The 27,611-nt window shown below is 37.8% G+C and overlaps 1 protein-coding gene across 1 annotated transcript in view; it reads left to right on the forward strand.

Moving 5' to 3' along the window:
- ERC1 (ELKS/RAB6-interacting/CAST family member 1) overlaps window positions 1-27,611 on the forward strand; it is a gene marked incomplete at both ends in the record, with an annotated part of 99,878 nt that overhangs the window by 41,519 nt on the left and 30,748 nt on the right. The window contains 4 exons of the mRNA XM_010291652.1: window positions 6,747-6,884; window positions 8,656-8,796; window positions 9,922-10,062; window positions 24,340-24,533. Of these exons, the coding sequence (XP_010289954.1) occupies window positions 6,747-6,884; window positions 8,656-8,796; window positions 9,922-10,062; window positions 24,340-24,533 (614 nt within the window). The remainder of the gene's footprint in view (window positions 1-6,746; window positions 6,885-8,655; window positions 8,797-9,921; window positions 10,063-24,339; window positions 24,534-27,611) is intronic.

The raw sequence follows: 27,611 nt of genomic DNA on the forward strand, positions 1-27,611 counted from the left end.
CCCCCTGCTCCCCTCTTGTATTGGCCAGTGTCCATGATAGGATTTTACAATTCAGAGACTCTGTTTTTGACTAGGTTAGGCTATTGATATTATTGAACCTCCTCAGAATGAAGCAATTTCTTAATAAATTTAACTGTTTTACAGCTGTCTAAAGATGTGAGTCATTGCTAATGCATAATTTTTTCTATGCAATTGCTTTGGAACTGAGACGGTGCTTAAGAACATGTACATTGTCTCCCCTGAAAATGTGAATTTCAGGTCATTTACCAAATCAAAAAATCAGTCTTCAGTCTTGGAGCCCTAAATTCTTCTCCTTCTCCTCTCCTCGCCCCGCCCCCCCAGCCCCGACTTGAATTATGCTGGAGTTTCCTTAGAAGCTTGTAAAGAAATGCCTCTAATACCAGTTTTCAGAAATGGGAAACTTTAGTGATAGGATTGTGTTAGAAGGTTTGAAGGAAATTGAAGCTATTTACTAGCAGGACAGAAGGATTGCAAACACAATAGTAATATTATGAGAACACAATTTGAAACATCTGGTTTAAATACTGTTTGTTATAAGGAATACAACAGTACAGAAAAAATTCTTTACTATTTGGAAGATACTATAATTACAATTCAGTTAATGGTGACTGTTCTTGTTAGTTCTACTTTGCAGTGATATGTCAGCAAACTGGTGCTACCAGAAGACGATAAAGCATGCAAAGGAAAGGAGGACAAAAGGAAACAAAGGGATGGAAATGTCCTTAGAGATTGTTTATGTAAACACAGCTGAACTATTTTTCTGGCTGATATAAATCTACTTGCAAAGCACCTTTGTGTGAAAAAGCAGGGGAAAGAGAATAGTCTGTTGGATCGGTGTCAATTGTTTGGTGCTCCTTCACCAACAGTACAAAATAATTAGCTGTCTATACAAGCTAAGTAAATTTTTGTTGTAGCAGCACTTCTTCCTGCATACCATTATTTTCTCAAGTCAACCTTATTGCATAAGTCTGTGTGCAAAGTTAGGTCAAGAATAAAGCATAAATTGCATTAGGTGTCCTGCAATCCCTAGGTGTTTTTTTTAAGCTTTGTTTTTTGCCATGTGCAAGTTTCATCCTTTTGAAGTAGTAGCACCATGCCTGTTTGTGGTCCATACATTTATTTGATAATTGAGGTTTTATTTTAAGTAGAAATCACAAAAATAAATTATTTCTGCTTTCTAAGCTGCATAGCAACAAAATGCTTTATTTGTAAAACTAAACACTGTAGAACATCATGCTAATGTCAAAAGACTTTTTGCACATTGGAGATTGTGAGAGTAAAAATGACAAAAAAGTTTTATCTTCTGAAAAAGCAAGCAACTTTTTTTTTAATGGGAGCTATTGTGAATTTTAACTGGGCCGGAGTAGCAGTAGATAAGTACCACTATGCTGGAGTTTCCCCATCTCAAATTCTCTTTTTGTCCAGTCCTTCTCCATGCTCTCCCCACCCCTGTTAGCCTGGTTCTCTTTCTTAAGCCAACTATATGTTCCTCTGTAGCCCATGGCCACAGAAGGAGTCTCCTGGATTCTCCATACCTGTTCAAGGTATTATAAGATCCCACTATGTCAGGTTCAGCAACATCAGGGCATTTCCAAAGTACACAATGCTATTCCAATGTGATGTTGCAAAGACTGTTATGTTCCAGATAAGCCTTGAAGTAGATCAGCAGTAAAAAGAAGAAAACTTTCCTGGGAGGTAAAAGAAAAATTAATCTTGTCTTCTTCACTGAGTAGCGAAATTAATGTAAACTGAACAAATGTTTACCACTTAACTGAACAGTTCAGTATCTCTACACTGAGGTGTTAACTGGGACTCCAGAATTTAAAGTTCTTTAAGAAGCGAGAGAGAGACCACCACTGGTATCTTGCGTTTCATAGTGTCTTTAATTTGCTTAACAAACTTAATGAAATTAACTGATAACGCAACTACTGGAAGATGATTTTTACTATAATGATTCAAGAACAATAATCTCTGAATATAACTTGACAACAGTTTAACCATATTTATATCAATTGGTTGGATCATAAAGTAAAAAGAGCATACTGAATGCAGCTGAACTTTGGAAGGAATTCTGACTTGTGTTTGCCAAAATGTTACTGAAAAAAGGGAAATTGCTTTGATGTATCCTGAACTTAAAAACAACTTAAAAATCTCTCCCTCGCAATAGACATGGTATGCCTAAAGCTTCAGCATTCATTCAGCTTCAGCACATTGTTGTTAGTCTTGGGAATTTAATGTTTAAAATTAAAGCAAGAACATTGCTTTCAGTCTAATTGATTCAATACAGTAATATGAATGATTTTCACTCATGTAGCAGACCTTATTTCACTGGGGACTTTAAACACAACCTTATATTTGAGGTTCAAGTGGAGCCAACACACATACGAAAGATGAAATTTTGCTACCGTCCATGCAGTACTGAGCTATACAATCTCCCCCCACCCTCCCCACCCCCCCACCCTGGAATTTTTTAATGCAAAACTAAATGTAGATTTTTGCAATTCAGGCAGGTCTGTTGTGGTGGTACTTTTGCAAGAGCTGTGATAGGAAGACAGTTATAATGATGAAGTTTTCAGTGTGACATTTATAAAACTGGAGCTTAATCTTGTAAGACTGATCAGTAATATCTGCTTATAGGCTTTCATTATGGTCCCTAAAATACAACTTTCAGGAACACATTAATATTTACAAATCCAGTAGTATAGATTTCTTGAACAGTCTCTCAGGACTTGAGGTGACCTCTCATTAATACATTTTAGGAACAGAATTTCTTGAATTCAGATCCATCTCAATTTTCTAGAGTAAATGTCTTTCTTACCCGTTCTTCTGAAGCAACAAATTTTTTGTCAGATACAACGATGTGATCATGTCTATTGTAACTGTTATGTTCTCATCCTGATTTTGATGCAAGCCCACTTTTCTCAGCTTCTCAAATACTGTGGGTTTCTAGCAAAATCAAGTACGACTGCAGGCTATCAAATTTTTATCATGATATTAGTATTCTTACATTGAAAGGAGTGGCATGTCTCCAGCTAGACACAATTGTAGCTGTTCTATCATCACATACCTCCTTACTTGCCCACTCTCTCTTCCACAACAGCTTTTTTTGTCCTCATGTTAATATTCCTGACACGGACAAAATCACCTCTGCCTGTAATCGTTGAGAATCCATCATCAACTTGTAGTCATTGACGCTGGAGCTGATGTGACCGATAGTGCCTTTACAAAACCAAGGAAGAACTGTTTGTAAAGCTCACAGCTTATATGAAGTTTTTGTTTATTTGGATGGCTATGCCATAGAAATAGAACAGAAAACATCTCAACCCACCTGATTAGTTAGATCCTTTTTACAGTACTGTTTCCACCAGATGAAAGCTAGGATCCAAAAAGTAGCAGTACCTTGAGATATTCTTTTGTACATCTGCTCCTGTAATACAATCAAGGAATATTATCGAGTGTTAAATTGATTTTCTGCTGTATATTCAGTGGCTATTATGATGAAGATGTCATGTTACCGATCAAAGCAATCTCTTTGCAGACCGGCACTGGGAAAGTCAAGGGCAGAGTATAACCAAAGGCATTTTCACCTGTTTATAGAAAAAAGTGCAGTGAAAGATTTGTCTGGTGGCCTTGATGTGTATTAAACTCCATGTGTATCATTTAAATCCTTGGGCTGTTTTTAATTTGCGTTTTCTTGGAGTTTTCAGTGAGATTGGTATTTGCACAAGGTAGAATACTTCCTTGCCTTTGGAACAGAATGCCAGAGGAAACTTCTCTTGCCTTTGCTCCTGTGCTTCAGGGTGGAAGGCAAAATAATTAGTTCCATGCAACTAGGAATAAATCACCAAGGTTGAAACATGATAGTGCCTGACAACTGGTAATGTTGGAAAAAAAGGTTTCGGTAAATCATTATTGATGAGGAAATTGGCATGCAGAGCAGATGATCCCACTGTATGTATGTGTACCTTTACAGTAAGCTTATTGTTGCTAAATTATCCATAGATTGCTGTCTTTATCCTGCAAAATAAGTATATATGGCAAGAATAAAGATTGTTCATCATCTACTAAGAGTATGTATTTTTTATTTTTCGTTTTTAGAAATTTTGTACAGTAATATATATTCCCTAGGTTTGTAGAACATTTCAGAGGACATTTATCATCCTCCAAATATTTGAAGACTAAACAGTGCTGGTTCAATCCTTGTCCTTTTAGGTTTTTCAGAGGGCTTGCAGATTCCATGGCAATTTATTTCATCGTTTTTTGGGGAAAAAAGAAAGACCCTATTTTGGTTATCTATTTTATTTCTATACATTATTTAAGAACTAGTTCAGAATTACTTTTTTGGAGGGGTTGGGTAGGAAAAAAGGATGGTAAAACAAATATGACATATATTATGTATTCTTTTTGAAAAGGATTCTCAAACTACTTGCAAGACCCTAATAGCAAAATTCTGTATTAATTAACTGTATGGACAAAATGTAGACAATTCTTTCCTTTTTTCTTCAGATTGTATCATTTTGGAGAACCTATAGTTTAGCTATTATGTGTTACAGTAGTGCAGGTTTGGGAGAAAAATGGAATAAAGGCAATTATTGTTGATTGTGATTTCATAAATGAAATTTTGCATCTATTATTATACAAGCGTTTCAATTTGGATATATCAATTGATCCAGTTCTAGTTTTCTGTAGTTTTAAGGGCATGTCCTTGTTGGGGACCATCAGTTAGCTGACCCTGCAAAAGGCACAGTTGTGAGTAGAGTGGTTTTTCAGGTAGTGCCTGGCTATTAGTGTGACAGAACACTTCAGTATACTTGCTTTTCCCTGGATGATAACGAAAACCAGCCTTCATTACTCCAGACTGAAAAGTATGCATGTAGACTGAAAGAATAGACAGATTTGTAATTTCTACACATTGCATTTCTATTTTTTATTTTTATGTTTTGGTATACAGGACGGTGCAGTTGCAATGGGAAGATGCAGCAATCATATACAGTACGGTCATACAGCCGTCATCTTACTGCGATCACAGTAAATAGTGTTATTGAAACATGAACATTCATGCTGTGCTTTGTGCAAATGCTTGTGCTGCCTTGGCAAGCGCCTTAATATAGGCTGAAGATGAATTATTTAGCTGTCTGTTGTGTGCGGTTTGCTCACAGCAGAAAGTCACCCTGCACTATCCCCTCTTCAGCCAGTTGGAGCCTTTGGGAGAGTGTTTCGCCTCCAGAAGTAAACACGAGTCTAAGAATAGCTCAGCCTTCTTTGTAGTATATTTTCACGGTTGGCTGTCTAAACAGCCAGCCTGTCTAGACAGCTTATGACACTGAAAGCTCGTAAGGTCAAAAGCAGCCACGTAGGCTACTCTTGGGGATGTTACCTCCTCGATAGCTGTACAGGTGGGCACCAGGAGAACTTTTCAGTCGGAAGTACTAGGGTTCTTTCTGAAGCTCCATGGGCTACAAGTGTATGCTGATAAGGCATTAAATAATAGATATGTGTGTATAAAGGAGAATTTTTCAACTCTCACAGTCATTTCTGACTCACACGATATGTCACCTGTTATGGTTTTTTGGTGCTCTTTAAGGTTTGTTTTATACTGTCATTTGTGTTGTGCCTAAATTTAAATTTTAAGCATAACTTGGAGGCCTAATACTTTTTTCTAATGGAAACTAATAACAAAGATAAACCATAACCAATTTTGGTCCATTCCTTAAAAAAATAACAACAAAAAAACTTACATAGTTCTTCTGCTGTCAGTAATGTATAGGCTGTGTACAAATCTGGATCATAAGTTTACATGTGCTTGCATAAGAGAAAGAAAAAAAAATGGTGTGAAGAATCTTATGCCAGGACACTCCTTCCGTGGCCATGGACTAGAAAGGATCATGAACAAGAATTTCCCTGAATTAGATTGTTCTTCCTGCTAGCTTCCACTTGTAACACATTGACTATTATTTGTGACTAGATATTCAGCCTCCTGCAAAATCTTTTACATTTGTCATTACAGATCTAGACCGTTTTCTAAAACTATGTTCCAGATGTAATTTTAATAGAGATAGCATAGTAGTAGTGGATGTGTCTAAAGAGCCATTTGCTCTGTAATCACAGCAGGTCAGTTCTTCCAGGGCTGAAGAGTAAAACACGGGGATAGTTGCTGTATTTCCACCAACCGGGGAAAACAAGTCTGATGTATTTACTATCCAGGGAATGATGCTTTGTGTTAGTCCACCGTATAGCAAACAACATGTAAGATGAAAAAGCGACATGCCAGTACAGTGAAGAATGGGACAGTACCAAAGGAAATACTTAAGAAGTTGTAAAGAAGTATTATTTTCATTATCAAGTGCCTTTATTGGTTTATATATGCAGTAAAGTTTTTCTCAGCTTTTTTCCTTTCACATTGTTAATACATTGATCATCATTCAGTCACACAGTGCCCAGCATCCTTGGAAGTTAGGAATAATACCCTTTGTTTATGTTGTTCTTGTAAATATTATTTAGACTTTCTTGCTGTGAATTCTTGATTATTGGAAAGATTGCTGATTCCTTATTAATATTTGATGGTTTTCGTTCCATTGCTTGATGTTTTGATGTAGAATTATAGGAACTAGGCCTTTGCCTACTTCCTTTACTTTAAGAATATTTTTAAGAGTTTAATATACTCTTAAGATTAATTTGGATGGTTTTGCTTGCTATTTTCTTAAAATTTACTCCTCTTCTTTAAGATTGAAAATCTTCAAGAGCAGTTAAGAGACAAGGAGAAGCAAATGAGCAGCTTAAAGGACCGAGTGAAATCCTTGCAGGCTGACACCACAAATACTGACACTGCCTTGACCACGCTGGAAGAAGCACTGGCAGAAAAAGTGAGTATGGAAAGCTGAAGTCCCTCCTGCCTTCAGAAGGTCCTTCTACTAATAACTTCCCTTAAGTTGTCTTTTCCGTGTGTTTCCTGGACTCTGTGTACAAGACTGAGTACAAGACTGAGTTGGGGTTCTTCAGCCTGGAGAAGAGAAGGCTCTGGGGCGACCTTATTGCAGCCTTCCAGTACTCAAAGGGGGCCTATAAAAAAGATGGGGACAGACTTTTTAGCAGGGCCTGTAGCAACAGGACAAGGGGTAATGGTTTTAAACTAAAAAAGGGTAGATTTAGACTAGATCTAAGGAAGACGTTTTTCACAACGAGGGTGGTGAAACACTGGAAGAGGTTGCCCAGAGAGGTGGTAGATGCCCCATTCCTGGAAACATTCGAGGTCAGGTTGGATGGGGCTCTGAGCAACCTGATCCAGTTGAAGATGTCCCTGGTCATAGTAGGGGGGGGGTTGGACTAGATGACCTTTAAAGGTCGCTCCTAAGGGGACCTAATAGACTCAGACTATTCGGTGATTCTAAGCCATCTCTAATGCAATGCCGCAGTGACATCCCTTGTCTCTGACGGCTGAGGAGGGATCAGGAGTGCGATGCTGCCGAGATGTGTCCCTCACTAGAGGGCACTGCAGGATCTGCGGAGTGGCAGCCGGGGCTGCTCTCCCGTACAACCAGCCCAGGGTACACCCTGTGTACGACCAGGAGGGCATGAGGGTACAGCTGAGCCACAAGCTATTGCTCTGGTCATTAGCTGCTTACCAGCATTTTGTGTGAAAGAAATTGGTGTTCTCGCAATGTTGTCTCTTTACATGGTGCATCTTCGGTACATTTGTGGGATGCCTTACATTTCAGCTGTGGGTTCTTCTGCTTTTTTCCTTTTCTTTTTGTTTTTAAAGTCTGGCTAATACCTCATTTCATTTTATCTTCTCTGGTCAGATATTTTAATAAGAAACCACTTTTAAAGTTTTGCTGCATCAAATTGAGTTTTAGTTACTAATATTGAATTAAAATGAATAGTTATCCTGATGTAGCTCTACTTCAGTCTCACTTTATTTGCAGCTTTATTGTTCTCATTGTACTTTTTTTAAGCTTGCCCAATTCTCAGGAGATAGTGGACTGAGGGAACAGCCTTGTCTATTCTTTTTTGGTGGGGCAGTTTTTTGGAATTACTGTTGTTTTTTTTTTTTTTTATTCCTGGAGAACGAAGGTTACAGCTCCTTTAGTCTGTCAGATTCTATAAATGTAAAGTTATGGTAAAGCATTCTCTGAGGTTGGGGAATTCACTTGCATCCCTTCAGCTTCCAAGATAACCAAAGTTCCATTGATAGTTGATGTATAGAAAAATTGTTTTGTTGCCTTTTCTTACTGCACATTGATCCTGGTGTCACAGATGTGCTACACTCCTTCCTCTCTGAAGGGAACTTAACTGTACATTTTGAAAAAATAAGATTTAAATAAGTAAGGAAGCAATATGTAATGTGTCCTGATCTTGGTTAATTTTGATTATCAGAACCAGATAAATTGTGTTGCATTGTAAAAAGTACTGCGAACTTTCAGAGATACAGAAAGCCTAGTGCTTTTTAGCAGCGAATCCATAGATTTCTCAAGTTTCCTGCCTCTTGAGGATCTGTTTTACAACCGTAAAGAAAAGAAAATGGCAATATCCTACACTCCTCCTCGTGTATAGTATTTAAGAAGCGTTGTGGTAAGAAGTCGCAGAAGTTGAGCTGAGTAAGAGGGATCTTCTTCACAGAGTGCTTTCTTTTGTCAGGAAAGGACCATTGAGCGCTTAAAGGAACAACGTGACAGAGATGAACGAGAAAAACAGGAAGAGATCGATAACTACAAAAAAGACATTAAGGACCTGAAAGAGAAAGTCGGCATTCTACAAGGAGATCTCACAGAGAAAGAGGTTGACCAGCAGAATGAATCTGTTGTATTAGAATTTTTTGTTGTAGATGTATGTGTTATATTTTAGATGAAGAAAACTGTTCCATTATAGTAATGGCCCTTCAGCAAGTTAATCCAATAAAATAGATTGATTGAGAATTTTTCAAAGCATAAATATTTCAGAACCACCTTTTCATGGATAGCACACAGTCCCTTATTTGCGACAGTTATTTGTATCAGTAGTGAATGACCAATGGTCAATGATACCATTTACTGGAACCATGCTTATGGACAGTTGAAGGCAGAGAACAAGCTTGATCCTGTCTAAATATAGGGAGGAAAGGACAGAGGTTGATCAAAGCTGTGTGTGCCAAAAGCATGCAGATAATGTTTATTCCTTTATGCAAACAATACAGCTAGTTCTTTTGACTCTGAAGAGACTTTTCTTGATAATTGAGTTGGTTGTTGGTAATGAGCCATTTGGCTAGACAAATTAACCTAATTATAATAGAGAGATATAAACAAATTCTCTGTTTCTCTCTTGGAAATGTACCATTCAAGTCTACTTACAGTCTTTTTTCAAAACCAAATCAAAGTAAAACAATATGAAAAATACGTATCCAGAAAGTGCTAAGATTTTGTCTACAGGGAAGTCAACATTTGACAGGAAAAATACCAACCCAATAGTGGTTCTGAAAACAAGTTGTTGAGACGTCTTTTGAAGATGGGTGGCATGAATCAGTTTCACTCAATAACAGCTGTATAGAGAAAACCTTTGAACACTCTCAGCTTTAGATACCATGGCCTAATCTGTTAACCACATACGATTTTAAAACAAGATTTTAAGACCAATTTTTCTTGAACATGACTGTCTCTGAAGCACTACTTCCAGTTTACAGAATCTTCCATCTTTAAAAATGATTTTAAAATTAATTTAGACAAGGTTTTATTTTGGTCCTGAAAACCTCAATTAAATCAAGCTGTCTTAATCAGTGACATGAACATCCTGACAAAATATGTTGTTCTAAGTTGTGTCTTGAACATAGTGTGAAGGGATAGGAAGGAAATAAAGACAAAAGATTTTTACTCTTTATTATTGCACATAAAGAGTATTTACTTGATGGTTATTTTACATCTTTTATTTTAGTCATCCTTACTGGATCTGAAGGAACATGCTTCATCCTTAGCTTCATCAGGACTGAAGAAAGATTCAAGACTCAAGACGCTGGAAATTGCCTTGGAACAGAAAAAGGAAGAATGTTTGAAGATGGAAACTCAGTTGAAGAAGGTAATCTTACTTCGTAGTTATATATGTGGTGTAAACATTCATCATTAGAAAAATTGGCCATGTCTACGCAGAAAACTTTGGGTCTTAATTTTGAATTGTGTGAATTACTTTTCAATAAGTACTGTGAAATTGTGTCCATGCAAACCATCTTACAAGCTAAGCCCATCAGAAAGTAACTTTCAGACACTGCTGCTAATTTTGGACTTCATTTACATGCAAGAACGGTGGTGTTGACCTTCTTTTTAACAGGTTCTACGAGTGAAAGATTTAGTCTGCTTCAGTATAGTTTGTAGCAGTAATTGTGCCATTAAACTGGTGTAACAGCTAAAAATTTAACAGCTAAACATTTCACATATCAAGTATCAATGCATGTAGGTGTCAATGCAATAAATTCACATGCATGATTCGCCTGGCCCATTGCAATGCATAAAAGCAAATGAAAAGAATGTATCATTGGTGAAGTGTGTGATCTTTTGTTTTAATCTCATTGCTAGTCGCAGCTGATACATTGGTAAGAGTTTGTTGTTCAGAAGAGTAATACTCTACTACAAGCAAGCTAATTAATTTGGATGGAATCTTTGGGTTATACTTTCATTGCAAGCCTCCTTTATTTTAGTTGTGGGTAGCATAAATACTACACTGTTTAGAGGAATGTTGATTTGATTTTGACTTTTTGGTTTTAAAAGAGCAGATGATGAAGCAGCACAAAACATACTAACTGAAATAGTGATAACACTTCTATTTATAAATCAGAAGAAGACAAAAGACAACACAATTTTTAAAACAAAATTAAGTCTTGGATTGTGGAGTGCTAACTAGTTCTTTACATCTACCCAGGAAAAGGAGGAGTGCCCATGCTGTAGTTTGGAACTCTGTCCTGGTTCCTCTAATGAACATGAGATCAAATTTTGAGTCATCAGTTAAGACTTGTTTAGGATTTCTGTTGTGTGGGTGCAAGGTGAGTGTTAATGCACCTGAGAATTCTGTGTAACTGAAACTCCATATACACATATCTAGACCCCTGTTTGCCCTTCTTTTTAATTCTATTACATAAAATAAACAGTTCTGTTGTTCAGTACCAACAAAGTGCAATAGCAAGAAAAGGTAGTTGTGCACATTTAGTCAGACTCACAGGCTGTTTTCAGTGTACTATACAGCGGGTGAGTATTTCAGAAGTCTTTAAGGACCCTTTCACTTCAATTTTCTGTCATGAATTGCAGTTTCACCCTTTGTCAGTGTGTTACTGATAATGAGATGAGGAATATATTGTAGCTAAGATTTGCCAGAGGTTGTTATAGCAATTGGATGACAGTACTAATTTGTAGGTAGACAGATGCAGTGGAGAACACTGTGAAAATTACTTAAAAAAAAAAAGTACTAACTGGGAGGACACATAACAAATAGTTAGGTTATGAAAAAGCAGTGTGGAAATTCAGTTATTTAGGGAATGTGTCTGTATATTTAGAATATGTAAATCTACTGCTTTTCACTGCTTTCCTGAGATTGCTTTCCCCACTATAAGCAGTGAGTATATCAGTAGTATAAGCAGGTGTGGAGGTCGACCAAATCTGGTGAAGTGCTGCTAACTAAAAGGTGAACATGCAGTTAATTTGCACTGCGATGACAGCTCTGTGTTATAATTCCTTTAGGCTTACCTCTGCTCATTCCATTTGAGAGAGGATTGTACTTAATAGTTGGCATCCAGGAACATTACATAAGGAGACTGAGCCAGTTCATAACACCATATATTTTTATAATCTGATCTCTTTTTTTTTCAGGAAGTAGTTAAGAGGGTGAATTATTCTCCTGTGATCCATTTCCTGAGGGTTAAAATGGGAAAATGGCTCAAGTGTGAAGAGACTATTAACTATACGGAATAGCTATGGGACAAATAACTGTATTCTTAATTTGAATCTGAGAAAAATAATGCATATAAATTCATTGTATTGTAAACACAAATAGATTTGCATCTTCCCATCCAAAGAAGCTACCTAACCTCATTCAGTCAGGATGATTTCAGTTCTACAAGCAAAGAAAATTGATAGCCTACCATTACCTATGTGCTGTATAAAGACCTTCCATAATACTGTGGATATCTGCTCCACTGCTTCAGGCATTATTGCTTACTAAGGCATTGGGACAATTGTTTCCTGTGCAGAGACCCTAAAGTACTCTCTCAAACCCTACTGAGACAAAACCATCAATACTTTGTGCCTTTTCTAAATACTGTGTCATGTTGGGCTACTACATTCTTCTCATTCAAGGGAAAATTCAAATTCACTTGAAAGATTTTTTTGGGTGATAAGAAGTCAATCCACAGTAGCTTTTTATAAAGGAATTGAAGCTCTAGGAGCCAGGTAAGCTTCAATGTAATTAACTGTGCATTTGCTCTCCTTAAGCTGTACAAAAGAGCCCACTTCTACCACAGATCCTCCTTGCTTTCTAGAACTAAGTCATGGTTACTCTTATTTACTCAAGAAAATATTGTTAGCAGCTATTTGAATATGTTTTATACTTATGAGTAAGTTTAGATATTTCCTTAATAACCCCTTTTCCAGCTGTTTTTAATGTACCAATTTTTTTTGTTGCTTGCAGAAAAGTAGAAAAATGTATTTTTTAAAAGGCTTTCTCTCTTTAAATGCATTATAGATATTTAGTCAGGCAGTTTGACATTTTCAAGGTGGATTAGTTCCTTGTCATCCTTGAAACAATTATGATAGGTAATCCAGCTCCAACTTAAAGCTTCTAAAAACTCAGTTTTACACATCTGCATTGTTAACCATTGCAAATAACTGTCACAATTAACCTTAAAACTAATGGCTACATAAGAACATTCAGTTTAAAACCAAAATAGAGATTTATTATGTTGAATTTTATTACATTATCTTAGTGCTGTTTTGCATAAGACACATGCAGGAAGGACTCTCTTGTGTAGCTCTTCAGAGCAAATGGCAAAAATCTTTTCCTCTTAGGTTGTTTCCCTTACAGTTTGAACAGAGGTGTGTCTAACATCAATCTTGTTTCCCTTGCCTCTTATTTCCACTGAACAGTGTGAGTACTTTCAGTTAAATCTATTAGCCTTAGAAGTTAGGAAGCTGACAGAAGAGACTGAATTGGACTACTGTTAAGCCATTAGATAAAAAAGATTTGGGCAGTCCTTGGAAAAAAACTCTTGCTAGTCTTTAAACAGTGAGCCTTTGAGAAATCATGAACAGTGCAAGCTATCACTTTTTCTGTAAAAGGTATTTAACTTTACACTAAAATGAAATATTATGAACCAAGTGGAGTGCAGGGGTGCTGAAAAGTTGCAGATACTATTTTTCTTTCCATGTAAGCAGTCTCCATTGTCTGACTAGGTGTCCAATTCTCATTGTTACTATTCCTCGTCTTACTAATGACTGTTTTATATTGATCCATGCCTTAGTAAATAGAACTGCCGTGTTTTTCACATTCAGGGTTGGGGTTTTCTAATAATGATACTATGGTTATGCAAATCTGTGTGCTTAATGTTCTAATTATACTACTGTCATTGCTTCTGCGCTTGGTTGTCAGCCTGCTGCCAGCAGGGATACTATGGGAGATTCTGAATGCTGAAAGGAAGCCATAAATCCCTGTTGAGTTTACATGGCCTAGTGTCCTGCCTTAAATAGTCTCCTTTTTTGCTGAGATGGAATCATTAGAGAGAAATCACACACAGGGGATTCTCTCCCTATTTTTCTGTGAAGTGGTTTTTGCTGTGTGGGGTTTTTGTTTTTTTTTTCTTAGGAAACTCTTTTTCAAACTTCTCTTTTAATGTAATAGCTTTATAGTGAAAAAGTTTCCTTCTGGTTGTTTTTCTTCACAATACTCTTTTCCTAGCATTTTCTGTTTTGTCTTTCCCAGCCAATAGGCTTTGTTTCATTTTGTTTTTCTAATCTGGGAGAGACCAACTAATTCTAGAATATGTTCCAGCAAAGATGAGCGGATTTTTGTCTGTCTTCATTTCTGGGGGATAGTTTTTCTCCCTATAGATATTTTCCTTATTTGAAAGGGACCAAGGTTGGAGAAAAGAAAGAATCCAAACGTATATGTTAACAAACTTCCCTTTGGTGCAGTTCTAGGAACTTTTCATCAGAGCATGTTAGCAGTGATTCCCTGCCAGGAAAATACCTCTAGATTCAACAGGCTCACTCAGAGGATTTTATTTTTTTTTTTTTCTCCTGTGGTGTCCTTCCTTCAAGTTTGGGAGGATAGTATCTTTCAAAAGACAGGAAAAAATGACTGAATGAAGCGTTGACCCAAATTCTGTGTTTCTCAAGATTTAGCTTGGTTAGTCTAATACAGACTCTTGTGTGCTTTTTTTTTTTTTGAACATGGATTTCCTGCCACACCTAAAAATATTACTGATAATATTGGTAGATGAGAAAAAAATACTATTTTTTGTCCTCAGATGGTGATTTATTTTTTCAAGGCAGGGATGATAAATGATGTATTCAGCGTAGCAGCCTAGAAAGAAAAAGGCTACCAGGGAAATCAGGATGTCTTGATAAAATAAAAGTAAAACCCCTGCAATTGTGTTCAGCATTCAGGTAGTGTCAGTTACTGAATTAGTTTTCTAAACCATTTAGCTGTCTTGTAATTGATATAAGTGAAGCACTAGAAATTCAAGTCCTGCTCAACCTGTAAAACTGTCACTTGTAAACCCAAATGCAGGACTACATTAAGTGTTTGAGGACTAGACAGAGATGTTAAACTGATAAATCAAGATCAAGTTTGGAACTTGGACAGGGGTAACTCTCTGTGTTTCTCACGTTTCAAAAGCTGGTTAGTAATGCATGCTAATACCACAAATTAAGATTCTGTCGTCTTAGCAAATTAGTGTTGCAGCTATTGCTTTAAATTCTTTTCTTGTTGCATCTTTTCTTTTTCTCTCTCACACTATTCCTATCCAAATTTTCCCCATCTTTTCCTATCTTCTTTCTCCCTTTAGCATCCTGAAGTTTTATTGAGTCATCCATCCAAGCCAGTAAGTTCCCTGGCAAACTGAGAAGCTATTGCCAACCCCATTTAATTTTCTGTGTTGCATGTGTATTCACCCGTGCTTTTGTATTTGGGCCAACACAGAGTGTATTGGTGAATTACTTGAGTAGTGGGTATAGATGGTATGGATACAAACAAAACGCTATGGTATGTCTGACCAGTCATGCTCGAAAAAGCCTTCTAAGATGCTTTTACTTTTTGGCTGTATTGGTCTAACTTCATTTTTGTTTGGACAGCTTAATATTGTGCCAATGTTTTTGTTTCCGTTTGCTGCAGTTGCTTGCAGTGTCCTGTAGCTTTTCTTCCACCTCCATTGTCCATGCATTTTCAGAGCAAGAATGTAGAATTTCCGTGCAAATCAAGCTTCTTGCGTGAAAGTATTCTGTAACACCATGTACAGCAGCACACTAGAAATAATAATTAAGTTACAGCAAGTAAAAGATTGCTTAAAGACTTGTGTAACCATTAAGCTCACTGGTACTATGTCAGTTTAATTTTGGATCCTATTACCAGCCTTCTGTTTGATGTCAAAGAGCACTCCTTTCAAGGAGTGTTTGTATAATAATATCTTGACACCGTAAATTACGTAATCCAAGGTGTTTTTCATCAGAGATTTCTTTTGTGACTGTACACATAAAAAATCGTTCTACAAAACTTTCACAAGGCTCATATCTGTGATACTCTTGATCATGTTCAGAATAAATGTAGCTGTCTATCCTGACAATCATTGTCTGATGGTCAGAGAATTCTTGGTGCTTTTATAGTTCAGTTTTTGTGACATCCTGTATTAAAAATTGTTTTAGTAGAGTGGATAATAAAATGCATTTATGGGACTAGATTTGAGAAAAGAGTTGTATGTGCAATAGGCAAAAGTATTTTGTTTCTGACTATCAAAATAACAATGAATAGTCAACTAGGGCACGAAAACCCCTAGACTGCATTTTGAGTTTTTTATTATATGTAAAACCAGGCATTAATAAATATTCCAAGGTATTTGGTGCACAAAGATTAGAAAAAAAGAATATCATGATATACATGATATAATATTAGTTGATGTGGCATTTGAAGGATTTCATTATTTAGTATTTCATGACAGAATATTTTTTCCCCAAAGGTATTGTGTGTTCTGGTATGAAAAGCTGACTCAAGATTTTTCTGGTAAATGGATACATTCCTCCACTTTAAAATCATTTGCCAGCCTGCTATCCTGTAAATGACACTGGTACAGACCGTTATCAAAATTGTTTAATGCATCCTATTAAATAGATTCTTTTATCAATTGTTTAAGGTTTTGCAAAACCTCTTAAATCTTTTAGCTGAAGTTTTTACATTGTTTAATTCAGTCTGAGATTTAGTTTGGTTTTGTGTCTTTTTGAAAGAAACTCTCAGCCATAACAGCTCACTGTTTTCAAGAACAAAATACAGAAATGTGTTGGGTTTAATTGCTTTTTAACACTAGCAATTTTTTATTAAAAGAATTGGTCCTTGTAACAGGTACTTTTGTTTATATCTAAATCCCCTGTTTAAATCTGTCTAAATTGGCTAAAGTTTAAATGCATTGTCTGTTTGTACATGCTCAGTAGAGGGATTTAGCAATGAACCTTCCCAAAGATTCCCCCTGCACTGGTTATACCCCGTCCTGGAGAGGGAGGAAGACCTTCCCATTGTCACCATTGCCACAGCCTCTTCTAGGTCTGGTCATTTGAGCAGGCAGCAGCAATTCTAATGTGGTGGGCTGACCCTGGGTGGATGCCAAGTGCCCACCAAAGCTGCTCTACAGCTCCCCTTCTCAGCTTGACAGAGGAGAGAAAATACAATGAAAGGCTCGTGGGTCGAGATAAGGGCAGGGAGATCACTCACCAGGTACTGACACAGGCAAAACAGACTCAATGTGGGAAAATGAATTTATTTTATTACCATTCAAATCAGAGTGGGGTAATGAGAAAGAAAACCACATCTTAAAAACACCTTCCCCCCACCCCTCCCTTCTTCCCACGCTCAACTTTACTCACAATTTCTCTACCTCCTCCTCCGGCAGAGGCGCAGGGGGACGGGAATGGGAGTTGCGGTCAGTTCATCACGCGTTGTCTCTGACGCTCCTTCCTCCTCACACTCTTCCCCTGCTCCAGCGTGGGGTCCCTCCCATGGGAGACAGTTCTCCACAGGCTGCAGTTCTTCACGAACTGCTCCAGCCTGGGTCCCTGCCACGGGGTGCCGTCCTTCAGGAACAGATTGCTCCAGCCTGGGTCTCCCGCGGGTCCACAGGTCCTGCAGCAGCCTGCTCCAGCACAGACTTCCCATGGGGTCACAGCCTCCCTCGGGCATCCACCTGCTCTGGTGTGGGGTCCTCTCCGGGCTGCAGGTGGGTGTCTGCTCCACCGCGGAGCTCCATGGGCTGCAAGGGGACAGCCTGCCTCACCACGGTCTTCACCATGGGCTGCAGGGGAATCTTTGCTCTGGTGCCTGGAGCACCTCCTCCCCCTCCTTTTGCACTGACCTGGGTGTCTGCAGAGCTGTTCCTCTCACATATTCTCACTCTCCACCAGCTGCTGTTGCACAGCAGTTTTTTGCCTTCTTAAATATGTTGTCCCAGAGGTGCTGCCACCATTGCTGATGGGCTTGGCCTTGGCCAGTGGTGGGTCCATCCTGGAGCCGGCTGGCACTGGCTCTATCAGGCATGGAGGAAGCTTCTGGCATCTTCTTGCAGAAACCATCCCTGCAGACACCCTGCTACCAAAACCTTGCCACACAAACCCAGTACGGCCAGGTAGACTTTTCACCAAATACCATGGTGGTTCCAAGCAGCTCATTGATACAAACACAGCAGAAGCAAAAATCAGTATCTCAGTGTGCAAAACAGATCAGGACAAATCGTCTGTTAGGACTGGAAGCGAATACTGAAAGTTAGCCACTGGGAGGAGAAAAACAGATTGGAATTTCCTGGGGTAATGAGTAGATAGGATTACCAGGAGAATTGTTCTGAACCCTGGACTCGGGGAAGACATGGTATGAGGAGGGGGTTGCATATGGGCAGAAGACATGGGACTACAGGTGCTGCTGGATAGAACTAACTGTGCAAAAAAAGCCTCTGAACCTGAAAAAAAGTGGTGGGGAAAGGATGAGGTGAACTGGTAGATTACTGGAATCTGCTTGGATAAGAGGAGTGGAATTTGAACCTGGCTAAATAATGTTGATAAAAGGTTGGGGAAATGAGATATAGTAGAAAAATATTGTACTCGGTGCAAATAGGCAGTGGAATTTGTGCCCAAGAGAGCATATTCTCTACGAAACTTCTAATAGCATGGAAAATTTCTGAGCCTCCCCATTACTCTGAAGTCAGACAATACAAAATATGGGAACAAACTGTGTGTTTTACTCCCCAGAATGATATAGCCAACATAGAGGATAAGATACAAGAGGCTGTGTGGTGGCTTTTAAAGTTCCAGTCCTGTTGATGGTTCATGACAATGTCAGCATCATCTCATGCAGTGGAAAGTTGGAGGGATTTTCCCTCTGATTTTCTTATACCTAAAAAATTAAACCTACTGTACGCCTCCCGGAAACCTGGAGAATGGTCTATGCAACATTGTGTGGCCTTTCTCATTTTTCATTGTGAAGTAGTTGTTAATAATATTTTATAAGTAAATTATTGTCTGCTGGACTCTTGCAGTCTTCAGTATTGTGTGAAAAATGCTCGAAGAATGAACCAAAGTTATATAATGAAGATTCTAATCATCTCGAGAAATTGGATGAAAAATTATTTTTTTAATAGTAGGAAAGCGTTAAGAGAATAAAGCAGGATATATTTGTATCTCAGTTTTTCACCTCCACAACAGGTATAATAACGCATCCACATTTCCCACTGGTGGTGCTGAGAAGTGAATTTAGTTAATGTTTGCAAAGAAATAGCCTACAGTCATGATTAGTATGATAGAAAGAAAATTGGGATTTTTTTGTGTGTGTAATCCGTGTAATTTAGAGTAAATGAGGCCTAGAGCCATACACTGAATATCAAAAAGCAAATATGGAATATCTGCTCATTGCTTGAGTAATTCCCTTCTGTGCATTGAATGAAGCGCTGTTTCTGTCACACAGTAGCCTGCGGTCAGGTGAGTAAAGCCTGGTTGAGAGGAGGTGTGGATAAGGGGGCTGAAGTACGCTTGCGAAGACAGCCATCCTCAAGGCATTTCCCTTCTGTCTTTGTACACATTTTGTGTTGCTGTAAATTTCCAATGAAAGCCAATTGTTAATCTTAAATAATGACTATGGGAACTCATAGCTTTCTGAAGAGATCGGTTTTTTCAGTAATGGCATTTCTCAAGGCATCTTTCTCTTATTTAGACATTCAGCCTTCTTTATTAAATGATTCCAAACGAATACTTGCTGATTCAGTGTCAAAAATGTACAGTCACCTTAACAGAGACTAACCATTTCAAAGATTTTGTCAATAATAGGATAAGAAACAACTCTCTGTGACAGACTCAAGTTTTTCTGGTATATAGTATATCAGAGAATTTTCTGAGCCTCTGACTTCCAGTACAGCCTTTCTGAAAAGCTGTTATAGTATGTGTTTTTTAGAGCATTGGAACTAAAGGAAGAACAAGTCCAGTTCTTTTTCAAATTTATAATTCTGTTGAAACTAATAAAGACACGATAGAAGGCAGCACACACACTTATCACTTGAATTGCTGCCTTCACAATCGGAAAAATAAAGAAAATTATTATATTTGTCTTTTGCAGTAAATAGTCATAATATATTTTTGTATTTGTGTGTGCATTTACTATTTTTAGGAAATGTGAGGCACACTTGGAGGTAGGAGGGTGGATTAAAATGGGATTACAGATTCTTGGGAACTTCTGCTTTGTGGCCAAAAGTTCTTGGCAACATTGGTACATGAAATGTTAAACTGAATTTGCTGTCTCAATTCATAGGTAAAAGTAGAAAGTGTTTGCTGTGAATTATTTGCTGTTTGATTTAGATAATCTTTTAGGAATACTGCTTTGGAATGTTAGTCATAATGTTTGGAATTTTTACTTACATTTTAGGGCTTTTAAATTAGATCTGTGCTATTGTTTTCTTCCCTGCCTCTGGCTCACTTTAGGCTGTGTAAGATTACCTTTCCTCTTAGTAAAGACTTTTTTGGCATGAGAAATATCAACTTAGAAAATTCTTTTAAATGTGTTTTGTCATCTTCCCCTTTCCATCTGTGAATGGTGGTTATTTCTGTGAAACATTGGTCATCTTTGTTTTAGTTGTAGAAGTTGGCTTTGTCAGATGATTTTCTGTGGAAGCAATAGAAGTCATAGTACATTGATTTGAGAAACAATCCCTCTTTCTTTTATTGTTTAGGTACCTGAAGTACTCACCCCATCACTTACCACGTTCCAGATGGGAAATGATGGCTAAGAGCAGAAAAGCAGAAAGCTGTTAAACCACCTCTTAGTTTATAGTCCCTCCTAAGAACTTTGAGAGCATATCCAGAGTAGTAAGCTTAAACTATTCTCAGTCCTGAACCACTTAGAATTTGAAATTAAATTCACACTGGCAAAGATTAATACTGATCAGATGAGCTTTGCTAATAAGAATATTTCTTAGGAAGGTGCTGCTTTCTAGCTAAAGTGTGACTGTGTTTCTCATACAGATCAATGCAGAATCAAACATGCTAGCTTGGTTGTGCTCTTGGAAGTAACTTAAATTCACCTGTTTGACTCTACACTGGAATGGACATAGAGAGCTAATGACAGGGTCAGCAGTAACAGTTAAGAGGTTTAAAATAGCCTATAATCAAGTAAACTCAATGGCCCATGTAGACATACCTTTTCTTGTGTCTCATTTGTCAGAGGAGAAAGTGTAATGTTCCCTTCACCCTAAGCAAGCTGCTTTTTCAATTTATTTAATTTTTTATCATACTTTTATATATTTCCATATTTCTTTGTAACTATATTAAGAGCTTTCAAATTTAGGAATACTGTCTCAGGCAGAGGTGAAAGTTGAACCTATCGACACATACTTCTCATAGTCTCTCAATACAGCAGAAACTGGTTTAGTGCAGTTGTCACTTTATATGTGCGTTCTGTTTTGAAATTTAAATTACTGTCTTATTTTGGAATTTTTGTACACCTTTGGTGGGCGGGGGAAGTTGTACGTGGCGCTTTTTTTTGTTTACTGTGAATATAGGGATTCGTTATTTGTGTTTAACTTTCTTTTTGGTTAAAAAAAAAATACTGCTGAATTATTTCGCACAATGTTGCATTGGGAAGGTAGCCAATTTCATCTGTTCCAGATCTTGATGTGAGTTTGTGGGAAACCTCTAAATGCATTGGTTTTCTCCCCTATACAATAAATGAATCCAGTAGGATTTTAGATATGGTCATGTAACACGTATTTTGTATATAACCCACAAAATGGACCGAAGTCACTCAGTCAGTAATTCACAACTCAGGAAGTGGTCTCCAGTTTACACCATATCACATAACGTTCTCTTTGTGTTAGGTGAAAGTATCCATACTTATGTGCATTATATACAAATAACATGTGTTACGTGTCTTAACTAATAATTTATGTCGTGTAAATAGCCCTTTCGTTCTATAAGAACCAGACACACTGACTTGTTGGCTAATTTTCTAAAAAAGAAAATTGATTTCCTCTTCTCAGTAGTGTCTCTTGGGTCGTTGTGGAGATGCTTTTATTAGCACAAAGTAATATAAATCAGGACTGTCCTGACAGTAGAATTGCATTAGGTCTTATAACTTACTTTGAATTAGAGAGTTTAGTAATCCAGGCTACCAGCCTAGCTTTGCTTTTTTTAAAAGAAGTTTCTTGATTATCTGATTATGTATTTTGGATGACTTTAAAGAGCCTGAGGGGTATTTGTTAAAACAAACAATTTGAGATGTTGGAAACGTACCTAAATTTGGTACAGAAGAATTCAGGCTCTGCCTCTGGTGAAAACCAGACTTAATTCTATATAGTGTCTCTGAGGAGAATATAGATGTCCCCCAGTAGATTTATAGATGCCCCCCAAAAACAGTATTCCCAGTTCCTGCAGAACAGTATTTGGGAGGGAAAGATGGAGTTTTTGTTTGAAATTTAAGCATAGCTGAAAAGAAAATAAAATTCAGTATTTCAGGTTTCCTGCAGCCTGGAAATCCCAGTAAGGCGTTTCAGGAAGACCCAGAACACTCTCCTTCCAAAGCAGACGTTCCCTGATGGGAACGTTCATGGAGCGGCTGTTCGTGGAGCCGACGTGCTTATCAGTCTTGCTGCTGCGATGTCCTCCTGGAGTCTGCGTCATCTTGACAACACGTTATTTAAGCTTCCACTTGCCTTGAAGAGTCCTTTCCAAGAGCTTACAATTCGACGTGCTTATGGGGCCTTAAGGAATCTGGAAGCGTAGGCAGCCCTGACTCCAAAAGGTTTCTCAAAGCTTCCAGGCTCACCAAAGGCTGCGCTTGGAGCTGGGTCTCAGTCATAAGCTCAGAAGCAGGATTTTCAGACTTACAGCTCAGTGACAGAGGAGCGGCAGGGTTTGACTTGAAAGTCTCTTAGACGTGGGGAGCCCTTTAAATCTTCCTAAACGCATTGCCTCAGGAAAGGGTTCTGTTCTTCCAGGATCTGTGGTTGTTGGGCAGTCCTGCTGAGATCTGCCTGGGGATTGCCAGGCATTTTGTTCTAGGATAAAATACTGGGCAGGTTATCCAGATTTCTGGAATCCCTGCTTAAAAAAAAACAAACAAAAACCCCCCAAAACAGTTTAGCATTCACCCTCAGGCAGCCTGCTACAAGGCCAAGGCCCTGGTATACGAAGTGTTCCAGTATTTGGACAACGCAGATCCATCCCAAGGTCATAGTCCCCTTAAAGACAGGCATCAAGGCTGCCTTCATCCTAGAATATTCTGCTCTGAGATTCTCCTGAATTTCACTAGAATGTGGCCTTGGCTTTAATGGAGCTAATTAAAAGCAAGAGACTTCAAGGCAAAAATGTTGGGGTCGATGAACGAATATTTTCCTCCAGTCTTATATGCTGAATAACTAAACAGATTTAGGCATGTGTGTTTTTGCTGTTATTTGGTTCTCTGGAAGCAGCAGTTTCTAATCCTGAGGTTTATGCTGCTGCGGTTCTGTCTTTTAATTTTTTTAATTACCTTTAACAGCAACAGAGTCCTATACTATTGGATTTAGACTTACTGTGCTTTGGAGCAGAACATTGGCAGCTTGTAAAACAACTTTCCAGAGCTGCACACAGCGGGGAAAAAAAGTCTGTGGTCTTACTTTCTGTTGTAGCTTTGTTTCAGAGAAGAGAAAAGCCTTGAGTTTGAAGGCAATCTTGGTCAGCAGAATAGGTCCACCAAACTTGTTTTTCACTGAAGCAAATTTGAGCAATTCTGAAATAGCTTTAGTTGATATAAAATAGCAGTTCAAGATCCAAGAGCAGAGGGGCGGGGATGAAAAGATAGCTCTTAGTTTGCTGGTTTAAACTGCAGCATAAATACTGACTTTTCTTTGTCTGTAATATGCTTGGGAACCGTTGAATTGATTTTACTAAGAAATTAACAAACCAAGCCATTTAAAAAAAATAAAATTAAAAAAGCTCTTAATTGGGGTGATTTTATCCTCAATCCTCTGATGCTTTTTTGTCCTCATAGCCCGATTTTAAAAAAACATATTTCCTAGATAACTAGGTGAAGATATTTTCAGCAGATAGCCATACTCATACTAGCCCTAGTCTTTACGGCTCAGATAACTAGCAAGGACTTCAGTATCTCAGCACCATCTGTGCAAATCTAGCTGACACTTTGCATACCAATGTAGTTATAAGGCTATGAACCTGTGATTTGCTTTTCTAGATTATCTAGGTTAAAAATACCTCAGATAACTAATTCTGCAATCATATCACTGTTTTAGAAGTGTATGTTAGGAATTTTTATACCCACTCACACTTATTTGCCTTTCCTTTCAGAGGAGTTTAACTTCTTCATATTTTTCTTTCTTACGTTGATTCTGTTTCAGATCAAAAAATGACTTAAATATTTTTTTAGACTGAATTAAAAAAATTACATTTGTTTCTGAATTCTTCTTTTCCTAAAAAGTATTTCCCCATACTCAAAAGTAACATACGCATTGTATATTTATTTCTGTGTAATAATTCATCTTGCCGTTTTGAAACAGGTATCTAGATAGTGTTTTGCAGTCATCATAGTATCTGTAAAATACATATGTGTGAATGAAGTGTTTTTTCTTGAACCTTTTTCTTACAGGCTCATGAGGCAACGCTGGAGGCTAGGGCCAGCCCAGAGCTGAGTGATCGTATGCAGCAGCTGGAAAGGGAGGTAACACGGTATCGGGAAGAATCTAGCAAGGCTCAAGCTGAAGTGGATCGTCTTCTGGAAATCTTGAAAGAGATGGAAAATGAGAAGAATGATAAGGATAAGAAAATAGCAGAACTGGAGAGGTGAGAATGTTATAAAGTTCTAGAGGAGCAAAAGAGATGATTAAAGTTAGCAATCACTTAGCCCGTTTTTCTTGTCTTAAAAACCTTAGCGTGCCTATTTTGGGAAGGTACGTTTGGAGTTTTTCTGCTTTTTTTTTGTTGCATTGTAAGCGAAAAGGTGTCTTACTCTGTGCTTTCGTTACCTGGCTACTCGAAAGTAGGGCTGATACAAATAGAACTAGAAGGATAGATAGAGCTGTACAGGAATGGAGATGGTAGGAAAAGTTGATGACGCTGTGGTGTGTTTGGAGAACTGTTTGTTCTTATGATTTAATAAGTTCCTGAGGCATGGTTCTCCAAAAAATACAAATAAGAAAAGTGACTTTTAAACGCTTGTGATACTAGTTACTCAGGTTCTTCGGACAAGTGGCATTGAAACTCTTTGTACTGGTAGGGACACAGGTAAACTTTGGCTCATGTGAAGCCAAACGAACAGATTTGCTTTTTTTCAAATGAAATGTCATTCGGCACTTTTCAGCATTTTCCATCTTTCTGTTGGAGCCAGGGTGCTCAGATATTTTTTTTAGACTTTAGTGTCCCAAACAAAAATTATAATTTATTATGATTCCATGACATTTGTATCACAATTATAAATGGTCAATCTTGGGAAAGACCTAAAGCAGGTTCTGTTTTCTATCATTTTCTCGGCTCACAGTGGGCCAAGAGGGAGTTTCTAGGCAATAATACCTGTTTGGGGTTCTTTGTTTACTTTATGATTCGCAATGAAGAATCGTTAACGTGGAACAGCAAAATGGAAATTTGATTATTCTCATTTGCCTTGTGCCAGAACAGTCTTCCTAATTTCTATCCTATCACTATTTAACTGCTCTGCATTTAGTGTCAGGAGGATTAGAGGAAATGACTAAAGGACGTTCCAGTCTGTGTCGTGGCAACAGTTATTGATGTGAAAAACTCTCTTCTAAGAAGTCCATTCTTGCTCACTTAAAAGTGACAGAGCTCTGAAACAGTTCAACTTGTCTGCTGGGTTTCTTCTGTCTTTGTGATTATAAGCAGCATCCTGTTAGTTTTCTTTAAGTTGTTACTTCATTTAACCAAAATTCTCCATATCTGCGGTGTAAGCTTTAACACCCAAAAGTGAGAATGTGGCCTTTTTAATGATCTTCCCTTTTTTTCTAAGTGATAGAACTTTCAGCCCATTGATACATGATGTATTCAGCAGAACATTCAGGCATAAGTTGATAGAGCAGGTGCATTAAGTATAGACATGAAAAAACTAAATAGCAGTTACAAGTCATATTTGTCTCTGATTTTTTTCATTCTCTCAGAGGTGCCCATCTTGGGTGTGAGGTTCACCATGTCATCATCTTAGGGCATGCAAGCTGACTAGGAATCAGGGTGTAAGTAACAAACTTCTAATAGAAGTAAGGTATGGGGAAGAAATATGTTCACAGTGCCTTAATTTTTTCTGGGTGCAGAAGTAATTACTGTTTAGGAAAAGCAGAAATATTCATCATTCCTCAACCTGACTCCTAGAGGAGATTGGAATGGCAGGAAGAGAATTTTCTTATGGAAGCTTTTAATGCAAGTCTGATTTTTTAAATTATATTAGCATTCAGAAACTGTAATCAAGATTGGAACCTGCAGTGTCAAAGACTGAGTAAATACGTATAAGTGGCCTATAATCAAAAGAATTTATAGTCTACAAAGCAAAAACAACAAAGAAGAGAAATGAAGCTGGGCCTCCCCTTTTACAGATAAGAGCATTGGCACACAGCCTTCAGAGAGTTATAACAGAACTTTTTCTTTGAAAAGATGCAGTTCCAGAGATCTGCAAAACAGTTACTCTTTTTCGTGTTACAGTGGTAGTTTCTTGCTCTTTCAGTCACAGACCAAACTCTTGCTATATCAATGAAAGCATAAAATCCCCAAATGGCTGGACATCATTCCCTAACAATTTGGTGAATACTTTGACTACTCAGTGCTCTCAATTCCTTCTTACCACCTGATCTTCACTTTTATAAAAAAAATAGAGTGGTCCTCTTCCCTTTTAACTTGTCATCTTTTCTACTAGTACTGAGATAAAACAGAATATGTCATCATTTATTTCTAGTAATTAGAATAGGTATTTCAGCTGTGTCAGAAAAGACTACTTTTATTATCATGTGATTGCCAGCAGCTGTGTAAATCAAGCTAAGAATATTCATGTTGCCTAATCGCTGTAAGTGAAAATGGGAAAGGTCTTCAAGATCTAGACACCTAAGGTGCATACTGTTAGTGTGGTGAATTAGTGAAGTATCAACACCTGAAATGATTTTTCAGGTGAAACTATAATATAATCACAGTACTGGAGAAAAAGATACAAGGTTTCAGATACTTTGTAGTGAGGTTTTGACTAGTAATTTCTCTTTTTCTGAATAATTGTTGAAATTTTTACTTGGCCTTAGTTGTTTTCAGCTGCTGCCTCAAGCCTCTGTTCTCTGGAAGCTTGCTTTCTCCTTGTGAGTTTTTACACAAAGGAGAGTTTTTAACGTACCTATTAAATGTATAGGTTGGTCCTGGTTTTATCTACTATGCTTGTTTATAAAGTATTCTTTCATGGCTGAACTGATATATCTGGGTGCGTTACATGGATGTTTTAGAGCTGGAGTCTGGGTTTCCTGAAAAGAATAGATCATTTTGCCTTATAAAAGTCCTTCCTAAACTGTGGTCCATGCTAGAAATTATCTTGACTTCTAATGCTTCTACAGCTGTTCAAACTCTGCTGCGCAAAGAAGAACCCTAGTGCCTGCAGTAGCACTTGTCAGCAAGCAAAAAAGTTAATATTGCTGTGCCTATCAGGAACCATTATTATTCCATGTAGAGTAAGATGAGAAAAAATAAGTCACATTCAGAGAATAACCGTACTAACAAAAATGGGATTTTTCAAAAGAGGGAGCCTCTCCCTGGAGTTTTTCCTTACGCCAGTTATATGTGACAACTAGACCATACGTCGTCAGGAGAAGAGAAATGGTAACACGGTTTCATCCATACAAGAGAAGAAATGAGTCACCTATTAGGGAGATATGAATAAGGGAAAGA

The sequence above is a fragment of the Phaethon lepturus genome, unplaced genomic scaffold (assembly GCF_000687285.1).
Source record: "Phaethon lepturus isolate BGI_N335 unplaced genomic scaffold, ASM68728v1 scaffold3857, whole genome shotgun sequence".
Taxonomy (NCBI): domain Eukaryota; kingdom Metazoa; phylum Chordata; class Aves; order Phaethontiformes; family Phaethontidae; genus Phaethon; species Phaethon lepturus.